At 38.2% G+C, this 13,642-nt stretch overlaps 1 protein-coding gene across 9 annotated transcripts in view; it reads right to left on the reverse strand.

Moving 5' to 3' along the window:
- Nucleotides 1-13,642, reverse strand: part of LIN52 (lin-52 DREAM MuvB core complex component) — a 249,553-nt gene that overhangs the window by 230,322 nt on the left and 5,589 nt on the right. Inside the window, exon 6 of one of the 9 annotated variants that reach the window (XM_050336331.1) lies at nt 8,924-9,652. The exons of the other annotated variants lie outside the window; for them this stretch is intronic. Within the exon in view, the coding sequence (XP_050192288.1) occupies nt 9,585-9,652 (68 nt within the window). The 3' untranslated portion in view covers nt 8,924-9,584. Of the gene's footprint in view, nt 1-8,923; nt 9,653-13,642 lie in introns of those variants that run through there. 9 annotated transcript variants of the gene reach the window in all.

Here is a 13,642-nt window from a genome sequence, read left to right on the forward strand (position 1 = left end):
CAGCCTGGGAAATGCACTACTGTGATCCCAGTGTGATCAATAGATTTAGGGCCAGAACCTCAGACAAGGATTCACAAGCCAGCTCATCAGAGAGTAGGCACTGCCACCCATTGCAACTAGAGAATTATTATCCCAATGGCTCCGCGGGCAGAATGGCTGGGGAAAGTTCACTAAACTGACACTGAGCTGCCAATGTGACGAAACTAGGTCAAAATAATAAAGAAGAAAATAGAAGGATTTTTAAAAGTTCCAATAAAACATTTAGAACAATGCTGAAAACAACTTCAAGGTAACACCAATATATGCATTTACATGTAAAGTGCAACTTTTTGAAAACCGCAGACTAGTACAGCCTTTACATTATTTCTGCTATAGTCATTTCAACTAAACTGGTTTTAAAATGGAACACCACTACTGTACTTTCAAACTAAAACACGGAAGCTCAGTGATGCTGCTGGATTAGCAGAAAGTGAAAATGGATAAAAACAATTAAAAAAGTAATTTCTCTATTGTTTTAAATAGAGACATGGAATGCTCAGTTAAAAGCAGACCTTGAAGTGAAAAGATTTATACACGCACTTGATACATCTTAGAATACAGTTTCATATAATATAAAGCTTACATACACAGGCCTCTGAAGGTTCAAGGCTACCACTGGTGAAAAACTTTTTATTTCTGTCAGCTGTGTAGTGATGCCCAAAACTCATATTCACCTGAATTTTACCCACCATAGCTACTTAATCAGGAAACAACTAGGAATGGAAGACTATAAAAATGTTTCTTCTTCTTCTCAATACAAATTTGAGCCGAGTAACTTTCACAGTATCCCCCTCTGCAGTTAGCCACTTTCCTGAATAGCTCTACAGGGAAGTAAACACAGGTAAATATAGGGATTGCATTTTCAAATCCTCCGAACAAGGTGGATAATCCAGCAGTTGCAGTAGCCAAAAGGGCATTTTTGACTTATTTTTTCCTAAATTATTTAGATCTCAAAACTGACATGATTTAACAATGTGTTATATGAAATATAGACAGAGGCATGTTTAAACAATTAAGAGCATTTCTCTTAACACTAATTCTGAGACACTGTTATGAGACGTGTTCAGCTATTTCAGTATTCTGATCTGATTATTAACTTAATACTAAAGTATTCAAAACTAACAATTCAAAGCATAAAGAGGATGCAGATGCCACTCCACAATACTGTATTTCACAAAAATTATTTCAGTTCAATCACAGTTACTTGAAAATACATTTCAAAAAACAATCCTATGTGGTTTAAAACTGGCTACACCTACACTCTTTAAATTCACAAGTACAAGTGCACTAGTTACATAAAAGGGTTTAATTTGCTTAAGATTTTCTTATGCAAAAATTGCATCCATGCATTGAAACCTATATAAAATCCCCACTTCAACTAAACTAGTACAACCCATAACCTAAATACAAAATATATGATTTCCTCTCAAATTACAGTGGTCAGACATGAAAAGATGTAGTACATGCAATAAATACATCTGAAGTGCTAGCAGGAATGAGTGTTTGAATTCATCTATGACCAGAACTTGTATGTTGAAGGTGTCTGAAGTCAGGAAGGGCATGGGGAAATGAATCCTGGAAGAAGCAACTTTTCGTTGCTCGAAAAAGTAATCAATAGCTTAATTGTTATTAGTTTGTGTTTTACGCAGTTAAGAGTAATTCAGTGTGTTTTTCCTACTATGAAATGTAGTTCCCAGAAGAAGGAAAAAGACACATAGTTTACATGAAAGTTTTCTCAATACCTTTCCTCCACTGTATAAGAAAGATTTCCACACTGGCACAACAGGTAGGCATCACAGGATTTTACAACAGACTCAAACATCTAATCAAGATGTGGCTCTCAACAGCCAGTTTCTCCAGCTCTCATTGCTTAGGGAACTGCAAATGCTACCAGTGAAAATAAAACAACCTGTTCCTTTCCTGAGTCTAGCCATACTTTACCTTTTCCCCCTTCAGCAGTAAATTCGCAATCGTGATTTCAAATGAGAGCTCTGCAGAATACACAAGACAGAACTCACCATGGAGCAGGTAAAGCAGGACACCCATGCATGTTTTCACTGGAAAGCTCACTAAGCACTAAACTCCAGGTTATTTTCACTCCCTCAACACATAAGCTCCTCATCATACAGAAAACTGCAGCACTGTCCATAACTGATGTCCAACCCATGCTACCCAAATGTTGGAGAATGCTGGAGAATATAAACTGTAATCATGTTGCAGTTATCTCTAGTCTTGTAGTTTTCACAGATGTTACTTCTAGTTATTTCTAGTTTTCACTGCTTTCAAAACACAACTGAGTGAAAGCAACGGTAGCACTGACTTTCTGAAACCGAAGACAATTGCTCCAGGAGATGCAAAGTGTTGTAATTCACGCTTCTTTTGTGACTTGGTTTAAGACATTAGCATTTGCACTGAAATTATTACACACTGCTGCTCATGTTAGCATATACACAGAATGGAAGGCCGGGTTACCTACTCAGCTGCCTTGCATTCTTGCCCACATGTCAACCCCCTCAAATGTCACCAGCTAGCTTCCCAAGTCATCAGCTTCCCATACGCAACATGTATGTCACTACAATACCATGTATATGGAAAAGAACCTACAAAATTGTAAGAGAATAGAATTTAGTATTCCAACAGAGAACACGACTTTACCATCTTTAACTGCTTGACTCATTTTAAAAGTAACCATTTTAAAGTTCATTTTAATGCAGTCAAATCTGATATAGACACCTGGTCAAACCCAGCATGCTTCTGCCCATCCACCTAGGCAGAACTGGGATTCATGTCCCTGTGTAACACCCAAAGGGTTTTAAAATAAAAACCAAAAGTATTTCATAGGTACTCCTTTCTTCCTAAATGCCACTTGATAGAACTTGATGACAAACACCAATTACTGTGGTGAAAATTACTCTTCATACTTTCATTGTGTCCCATCTAGTCCTCCATCTTATACATTTACTTCCAATGATCGTATACAACGCCCATATACTTTTAGGGCAACTACAGTAACAAACTACATGGTTACAATAAAACCTGGGACAACTACGTGCTGTTTGTCTTGCACAGTCAGTGTCAGTAACATCATACTTCCAGTGACTTATACATGGCATGTCACAAACTGCACATACAAAAATTACTTCCTACACTACTTAAATGATGTAACTTAAGTGACAGACGTTTACACGCAGAGCACAACACAGATCAGAATAAAAATGAGAATCTCTAATTGACACTGGAGAAAATTAGATTCTAATTGCATATGCTGCATTTTGCTGATGACAATGAGGTTAGCATTTGCAAAAAAAGTGTTATGAGTTCCTTAACAACCAACAAGTTATTAAGATCTTTGTCATATAACTCATTAGAAATGTGACATTTCCAACAGCAGAGAGCCCTCTAGAGCTACCATGGGATAACAGTTCAGCAACCCTCCAAAAGAAGGGCACTAACGCAGCTTACTGCAACACCTGGGCTCTTCATGGATTCCCCTTCAGCTACTGACAGAACAGCCATCAAACCTTAGAGTGAAAAAACAGAAGTCACATTTTAATTTGAAGAATATGGGAGCTAATATTTGTTGAATTGCCAGTGAACTTGGAGAGCTTCAAACTGTAATAATGGGGTTTGGGGATGTTGTGCAAGGACTTTAAGAGATACTTATTTATAATACAGATGTGTGTAAAACATCACCAAATACCTGAAAAGCCAAATTTTACATGACAGTGCATAGTGACACCAAAATAAGTGGCACTTTGTGAAGTTTAAACAATATGTAGATATATGCCTCATAGCACAGAAAGCTCTCCCTATGGAAATGCCCTCTCAACGTAAAATAAATTTCTACACGGAAAATATATTCTGCTGAACTTATTATAATAAGCTTTACAAGCTTTCACTAAAACAGTACTTAAAACAACACAAAAGTGAAATCTACTTAATTGGTTATTAGATGCCTTTCAATTACCTCCACTCTTGTGCTTGCACTGTAGCAACCAATCATTAAAATTAAATTACAAACTGAAAATCTCTACTTACACAGCATGGAGTTTCCTATTCCCACCTCCCCAATTACAGTAAAAGTTTAAGATAAATTACAAGAAAATAACTGAATTATATTCTTTAGCTTTATTGTCAAGACTTACAACTGTGAAAAGCAGTAAACACAACTTTATTACCACCTCATTGTGACCAAAAATTTCAGCAAGAATAACAGACCCATTTTCTCAGAACCAAAACCCACTGAAAAATAATATTTTGGGACTGACAACTGAATTATAGCACACCAACCACAGGTTTGGTTTCACATTTTAAGAGCCTGAGTTAACCACTGAAAGTTATGAGCTTAACTTTCTGCACATTAATTCATCAGGTTTAATTATGATAGGAGTTTGTGGTGTGCTTCGGGAACAACAATCTCTTGGACACTTTAAAGAATTCACAAACAGCCTTCAAACATGCTTTCATGGGCAAGTATAAAGTAATGTTTTATTACCAAAATAAATTTCTAAGAGCCAACACTTCACTGGAGGGGGGAGGTGAAGAACAAACTTGCAATGAATATGATGAGAAGAGGTAGTATGTCTACTCTGCTGGCAGTGGCATTAAGCACCCTTTTTTGATCTCCAGCTAGAACTCAAAAAGCCCAGCAAAACCTTCCTGCATAGACAGAGAAAATTCAACATATCTCAGCATGCCAACAAATTCATGTTAGGACCCTGGAAATCAGGAGTACAGTTCCCCACTGGGGCTATTTTTACCTCAAGACCGGCGGTATATTCAACAATGCACTTCTAAAGGAGAAAATTTTCAGAACAAAAATCACCCAATTTTACATAAATTAGTTACTTCTCTGCCCTAAACCCCCAAAAGCTCATGGACTTAAACTCCAGTTATGTTGGGACACATGGATATGCTACATTTTTACAAGATTTTTATTCTTAGACTCATTTTTCAATGCCTAACAAAATGCAATAGCTATCATTGCTTCCATGCTATTAATAGCCGTGATCCTTTGATATTCTGAAATAAAGTTATTGCCTTATTTTAGAATCAAGTACAATCTTTGTGCATCAAAAATTGGTACCATAGAGGACAAAGCTTAAATATAGAAGACAAGGCTTAGACATAAAAGAAAAAGTACATTAAGATTAAATTGGTTGTACGTGTCTGTGCAGACACCAAGACTGGGGGGAGCAAGAACACAGAGCCATCCTCATTAGAAACATGTCAGGACAGTAAACTACATGTGTAAACCAAGGGTCATAGCAGAGTCCTCAGCTCCTTTACCCTACCCCCATAAAATGTGTATTTCTACAGGAGATATATGGGAACTAGTTATGAAAGTCAAGCAATTAAAAAGCATTTCTGAGGTATTCATGGGACTGTACCAGCCACAAGTGCCTGACAGCTCTGCTCGTGTGCAAGTCCCTGGAGAGCCATCACACTTCAATTACTATCACTAACATTAGTCATTATCAGGCTGGCTCCAGCCCCAGGGGAAGGCAGCTTGTGATGACAATATCCAGCCTCTCCTTGTAAAACAATTCATTAGGCAAAGCAGAACAGCTGGGGCAGCCACGTGGATCTCTGCAGAGTGGCCGCCCCACCGGGACCTCCAGCCCCCCCTTTCCCTTTTGGACAGGGGCAGCCACCGCCCCCATGACAGCTGTAAAAGCCTCTGGGGACACTTCAGGTTTAATCAGTGCTCCTTATACTCAGGGGAAGCATTTGATTGCAAACTTAAACTAATGGCACTCAGAAGGTTACAACAATCATCAGATAAGAGGCTTTACGGCATTTTTATCTTGTTCTAATGCTCACAAGTTAATGAGGCAATAAGAGACAGATACTATCAGACTTGGTCTAGGAACATTATACAGATAGGATGTTCAAAGTTGCACTACTGGAGATGCAAGAGGTAAGGTGGCAAGTTCGTTATTGATCTTAACAGAAGACTTCATGCTCAAAACAACTGAAACCACTCAATAAAGAGACAAAATACTTGGCAAATTTTCACACAGCTTTATATGCACTATCACTGGATCCAAAAGAGAGAAAACTGAAAAGGAATGTAGTAATTGTGCCACCAAACAGGTAAATAATCCCTGGTATTAGTATGGATACATACTAATAATTTTTAACCTTTGTGTTGCCTGCAAACAGAAATCCTTTTATATCTATAATCTCTGTAAATAGCTGAGAACAGCCTTGCTTTTCTTAGTTATCCTGCCTGGGTTCCAGGTTGAAGAACACTTGATACTGGGATCTGTTTCATCATCACATTCTCATTTTACTTTCACTGATGATAGACACAATATTCTAATGATGCCTTCCTGTGACATATAATAGCAGCAAGCAGAAGGAAACAACAAACAGTATACAGGAAAGGATACTTAACAATAAAGGCTTTTTATATACTGTTTTTTTAAATCTGTGAGTTTAGAAATGTCTTGCAAAAGAAAGTTAATGTGAACCACATCTTCCAGCTGCAGAAATAGGAAGGGGCATGTAAGAAGGCAAACAAACCAACCTAGCAGAGCAATGGTAGTGTAAGAAACTGAACCAAGTCTCCAAAGTCACACTCTAGTGAGGTTTTCACTGGGATCAGCTGCTGCTCTGCAAATAGGTCCAGGAACCCACACCAGGGAAGAAAATCCTCTTTTCCCTCTTGCGAGAAGCCAAAATTTATGGGAAAATATTTCAGATAGGGATAATACAGGGATAATATTTCCAGTATTTGTAAATACAGAGTAAATGTTCTATTAACACAGAAGAAGAAAAAAAGTTTTAATTGGATAAAGGCATAGACTGCAAAAGATTTTTAAATAATAAATATAGATCAGTTGTAAAGGTTTGAGAGTCTCTGCTAGAGTGTTTCCTGAGATTTGTTTGGCATTTTTGTGTTTTTAAACGATAATGGAAAAATGCACATAACCTTATGCTTGATTAAACTTTTCCCCATCCTCAATTCCTCCACTGACAGTAGTCTACAAGTTATCCTGTCAGAACGAGAGTAGCAAAAAATAGGCTTCTGACAGTACAACGTAAGAATATTTTGTTTGTAGTCATGTTTCTTTCTGTGCCAAACATGCGGCAGGTAGAAATGCTTTAATGTGACAGACCATTCCTTCACTTTTGTGGCTAAAAGCTCTTCAGTCAAGCACCACTGACCCTCTACTTGTCTAGACAGATGAAGGTGATTTCATTGTTCATTTCAGCCAAGACACACAAGAACCTCTGCGTATGCTGAGGACCATTCTCCTCTGCTCAAAGAATTAAACTGAATGGACTGTATCTCCCTGTGCAGTAAAATGGGCTCTGCAGCCCACATTGCTCAGACCCATGATCAGCTCTGTGCATGGAAGTATTTGAAAGTCCATTCATCATCCTCTAAAAGCATAAAAGCCATCACTGCAATACAAGAATTCTTAGGTTTGTTGTTCCTAATCTGGCTGCTCACACAGTGGCACACCATGGAGTTGCACCTGCTTTAAGCTCATAAACTGAACCATTTGGTGCTGTGGTGAATGCAGGCTCTGAACGCACTTAGCTCTAGAAAGGATCTTAGAGCACAGAAACACTGAAACACTGGATGGATGATCTGGGCTACAAGAGCTCAGGAGGTCTCCTAGTAAAAGTAGGGTCGATTATAAGGTAAGATCATGTTGCTTAAGGCTTCATTCAATCAGGTCTGGAAAACCTCCAAGAACAGAGTGCACAACCACACTGGTGGCTGCACAACGTGTTCCACGATTTGACTGACCAAAGCTAATATTCCAGATGTCTTCACAAAGCACAAATTAGTGCTCTGAGTAGCATCCAAAAAATGCTACAAAAGTTAATGGTGACGGATCAGATGAATCATTACACAGTCTTCAAAGCACTGTGGTCAGTTAGTCTTCAGATTAATCAGATTTCTTCCTCTTTTCCCGACTACCACTGAAAAGGTTCCCTTCTCTTAACCATAGGAAGTATCTAGGTCAACCTTCACTCTATCAACATAAATTCAACAAGTCTTTTCGAGAGAGGATCAAACTATTGCAGCATTTCTTCCTACCATTGAACAAACTATAGCACCCAAAGGGGACTTTCAGAAGAGACATTTTTAGAAGTGTATACAAGGGTATAACTTACATTTTATGTGAGGTTTTTATTGGTTTGTTCTGCGGGTTTTGTTGTTGTTGTTTGTCATTGGTTTTGTTTGTTTGTTGGGGTTGTGGTTTTTTTTTGAGGGGGGTTATTGTTTTTATCTTGTTTTAATAAAGCAAGTAATAGATCTGGTTGAAGTACCTTTCAGAGGTGACCTTTGTTTTACCAAATCAGATCCACCAACTAGTTATGGGGGTGTAGATAAAACAAGAAGGAAGATGAGAGAAAAGGAAAAAAGACATTTCAAAATGTCAGATAAAAAGCATCTTATAATAACTCAGCTTTTATTTAGAATGTTGATGCTGCATTGAGCATCACTCACTAAGATCAACAGCAGTTATCTGGGCAGTTTTTGGGCCACTTAACATGTGGTCCTTATATATAACTTTGGAAACTCAGTTACACTGTCTACTGGAAAAACTCCCCTTTGTACTTCCAACTTCAGGCTCTGGAATCAACCATGCAAGGGCAGATGTTATCTTAGTATTTCTAACACTTCTACACCTAACCACATTTAAAAGCCATCTATGCAATCAGAGTTTACATTGTTTATGATAATCTCCCTTTGGGAAAAGGTGTCCACCAGATTTAGAAAAAATCTATCAGCTGCATTTGGGGGTTTCATACTTTACATAATGGAAATTTGGGTTTTTACAGTCACTTTAGATATTTAAAAGTAATTCTGTGACAAAATAATTATCTTCTTACTGTGACAAAAAATTAGTAAGACAAAACAATCCAACCCGAACTATAGAACCTAACAGAAGATTCCATATAGACAAGTATCTACGACAGACATCAAACAGAAAATAAAAACAAAGAGAAACTGCAGAAGTTTGAAATTCTGACACATTTAAGAGAGTTTTGGAGATTTTTTCCCCTTTCTCAGACTCCAACAGTATACACCTCCTTCTGCAGCAAGCACAGTCATCAATGCCTGCAGACTATGATGCTGTATTAGTACTCACCATTGATATCCAAAATAGCACTTCCCCCTCAGAGTAAGGGAAGGGCAAGAAGGCAAAGATGCAGAAAATTCCTGAAACTTACAGAAATATTTATTCTACTTTACCAGCAGACATAGAACACCCTAGGAATCCATGCAGTATTTTTTCCATATATGACAGTTACCTAGACACAGCATTTGTTTTATGGTAAGAATGCACAATTTATGCATATGGGTACAATCGCATCTGATATCAGTATACTGTATCTCCCCGATTTTATATTTAAGAACCACCTGAACCTGCTTGCTTTTTTTGGTTTGGTTTTTTTTTTTTTTCTGCACAGAAAGTGCAACTCAACCACACCCATTTATTTAAAAAAAAAACAAAAGCACCCGAGGTCCAGACTCAATTTCCATCCTCACCATCGCAACCTAATCTCCTGGCAAGTTAATGCAAATCAAAGTGAACACTTCTCTGACACTGGTAGCAAAGCGTGTTCCTCTCCCAAGAGAGACCTGTAAAACAGGACAGTCACTGACAGCAGTACAATTACTGACACAGATACAGACTTTATGGACATGTTTATCTCTGCTGTAAATCCACACTCTCTCTCCACTCCGATTCATGAGTCATAAAGAAATTGCAGATAATGAAAAAGTTGGAGAAATTTACAGCGTGTCGGAAACCTCAGACAGCCAGAAGAAATTAAAGAGCTGACTGAGGATAAATCACACAGGTACAATTAAAACTTCCTATACCTTCTTCACTTCCAAACTGGGGCACAAGCCAATGGAGATGATGAAAAGTTGAGGTCATGACTCCTCTGACTGTAATAATTTCTTAACTACCTACATGTCAAAATTAGCCAATTCACAGATCACGTATGAATGGCAATTTCAAGCTGGCACTCTGCTGTCTTGCTCTTCCAGTTGGTGGTGCCCTGGAAGAATCCTGCCTGTAAATAAGCCACCCAGAGAGCAGTATAAGGAAAGGTGATTTCCTTGTCCCTCTGCAGATGCAGAGTATCTCTTACCACAGCATTGTACATTAAAATGAAGAAGCAAATCTACAGCGTGGGAGGAGAGTATAAAAAGAATTGGGAGAAAGGCCAAGGTTTCACATGGGAATCATAGCACCTTGGACATTATGGTGACAGGGCCATATAAATATCTGAACAGACAATTTAAGTGTACTTTTCACCTCTCTGAAAAAAACAAATACGGACAAAGGATTACTATAAACTGAAAACAGTCTTCATATTTTTTTCTACTAAGAAAAACTAAACCAACCATTTCAGCTGATTGTAAGCTCCTGAAAAGCTCTGTGATCATCTCTTAACCCACAAACGAACCATCTAAAATGTGACACATTTTCTGGGAGAAGTCAACTAATTCTGCTAAGCAAGTCCTTAAACTAACTGAATACTACAGAAATCCAGTATCCAAAGAGCATAATTTTGTTGTCCAGCAATAAAAGTCTTCCTTTGAGCTTTTAAGCACATGAAGTATACTATTTCACACAAATTTCTTGCCAAACACAGTACCATATAACAAAATAAGTGAGAGATATGCTTTCAAGCAAAACTGAGACACGATGAAGATTCATTCAGCAAGGCAGGGAATGTAGAAAACTAACAAAAAAAATTAATTGCTGCAAAAAAAATTCTAAGCAAAGCAGAAATGAGTGAAGTATCCACACCTCAAACTGCTTTCTCCAATGCAGGGCACCTCACCTGGCAAGTAAATAAACCGTATATTTTAAGTTTAAGAACATGACAAGCACTAGACTTAGCAGAAAATGTTCTCTTCCATTTCCAACATCTTTAGAACAATGTAGGTGATTTCAAAACATATTTTCTTCTTTCTTGTTTCAGATTAATACAGACACACCAGTGCCAGAAGCACTGTACTTCTGGAGGTGCCAGCTTTTAACAAAGAAAAACTGAGCATCTTCCTTACTCTTTCGTCAGAAGTCAAAATTGTAAGAACATTGCTATATCTTTCTAATAACTGGCACTGAGTCTTCTGCTGTGGAATCTAGATTTAGGTCCATGTCACGTGACCCTCTTTCACTTTATTTCCTTCTTCTCTCTCCAAAAGATAGTTCTCTTCTCCAGCTCCATCACAACACTTTAGATAGTCTTATTTCTCCAAGGAAATAGGGAAAGAGTTCATATTAAGGAGACTCTGCTCTTCTACATGGATTCCAAACCCTCATTTTGGCTAACAAGAAGCCATAAGAATCCAACTCACTTTTCCATGCAACTTCCCAGACTGCAGAGTGGACATAAAGTTTTTACCAAAATGGACCAACAAGATATTTCAGAAGACACCCTGAGACAGATTAAAGTACTTTTTACTTACACATGCCTGTCCATGTACTGGTTTCCTACAAATGTAAGAACCTGAAACATTTTGTTACAATTATATATACTGACCACAAAGAGCACCAGGCAAAGGTAATGCAGGAAGCGAGGGCACATTCACAACTGTGAAGTAAGGCTTTCGAGCTCAAAAAGCCTTTGTATTGCCAGCACTAAAGAAAAAGTGGTTATGATCAGGAGTTATTTTTATCTGGTCAATTACATCACTGCTAGAAGCTTGTTTGGGTACAAAGGCTGGGTGTTTTGCATGGACCCTAAAAAAGACTGAATGTTTGTGCCACACGTAGACACTCCTAGGAAAGACAATACATTACTCAAAAGGAAAGAGATGTTTCAGTAAGAGGATACATTGTCTTCCCACCTTTCCTTATTTTGATTCTTATTCAACAACTTTGTATATACAGAGTTCAAGTTCAATAACTATCATGCCCTGTTTTGTAGTTTAATAGATCAGTTCACCAAGGATGGAGCCCCTGATTTAAACATATCCTACCTATGATCAGCATCAAAAAATAAACTCCACTGAAAACTCAATGACGAGTAGCCTGCAAGGATCACCAGAAGAACTATGGGTATATGTTTAAAATATGCTACAGTTGAATCTAGATAAAGGAAGAAAATGGAACTGCTCTGCCCCTCCAAACCTACAAAAAAAGCTAAACTCGCAGGCAAGAGAACATGACAGACAGTATTTATCTGTGAAAAATGAAAACCTGAAGACTAACAATCTAAGAAAGAGTGGCGATCTGTACATAACTTGGAGTTCAGAAGGACTCTTATGATTTTCCAGAAATTTCAGAGGCTGCTGACACTGCAGAGGACAACAATTCACAACCAAGGACAGCTTAACTTGGGAGCAAGGTAGCTGTTCATGTGCCCATCCATCTCCCATTGGCTCTGGAAGGGCCTCTCTGTTACAGGACCACCCCAGCAATTTCTGGTAGTGGTTGCTTAACTAGCAGACAGTCTAGCCTATTACTAAAATAAATGAACAAAAGTACCCAGTATCAAACAAAAGGTCCTTCCAACCCACCACCCTGACTGACATGCCAAGAGCAAACACCTCTTGTAGAGTGTAAGAACAAGGAAGCACATAGCTGTACCTGCCTAGCAATCTCTCCCTGCTTTCTGCAGCTCCAAGATGTCCAAGCCTGGTGACTTCTCAGTAGTCAAACACCCTTGACAGATTTCTTCCAATAATTTATCTCACTTATTGAGATAAACTCCATACCCACAACACTCAGTGGCAATGAGTTCTGACTTTAATGTGCAGCACAAGTATCTCCTCATGTCTGTCCTGACACACTCTTTTATTCTCTCTGGCTCCTGGACAACAAGAAACAGCAAAGAGTCACTCCCTATTCACACTTACTCTGAATTAATTAGTTTTACATATCTTTTACACATATTGCTTCAGCTGTTTCTCTCCAGGCTAAAAACTCATAGTCATTTTCTTATTCTTCATATTAAGAAAAACCATCACAGACTGACCATACCCTGGCTTAGTTTTCCACTATCACTCTCCTGCTACAAGACGACCAAACTTCTGCTGTTCACCTGCAGTCTCCCAGGTCATCCAGGCCTAGTTTGTGGGCCCTTGATAGCTAGCATCAAATAGCTTTTCCACTGCACCCTTGGTATTTAATTTGCTTGAACACATATGGAAAATAAATAAGCATTACAAAGAAAATAGCAGGAAATTGCTAGAGTCCAGTGAAAGACAGGGCACACAAAACCACAGAATACTATAAATGGAGAGACTTGGTTGAGCAGGTTCAGGAACTGTCTCATTGCTCTTGAAAGAGTATGAGGACTTGACATTAGATAATACAGTCATTCCTAATTTTATAGTAGGAATATCACAAACTAGTTTCAATTCCAAATAAAAATTTAATCTAACACAAGAGATTAGACTAGCAAAAATCACTGACAGGGAAACTATAAATGGTATTCACACCTCTTTGGTCAGTTATCCCATATTTTCTAATATTTAAGGCACCAAAGCACTATCACCTTCACAAAGATATTAGGGCTTAAAAAAAATAGGCTTTGAGGAAGTCTTGCACTAACAGTATCACCAAAATTGTACTGTGATGGCATAACAGCCAGATAATCTCTCTGC

Source organism: Myiozetetes cayanensis, unplaced genomic scaffold, assembly GCF_022539395.1.
Source record: "Myiozetetes cayanensis isolate MyiCay16 unplaced genomic scaffold, myiCay2020 scf6-25, whole genome shotgun sequence".
In the NCBI taxonomy this organism is placed as follows: domain Eukaryota; kingdom Metazoa; phylum Chordata; class Aves; order Passeriformes; family Tyrannidae; genus Myiozetetes; species Myiozetetes cayanensis.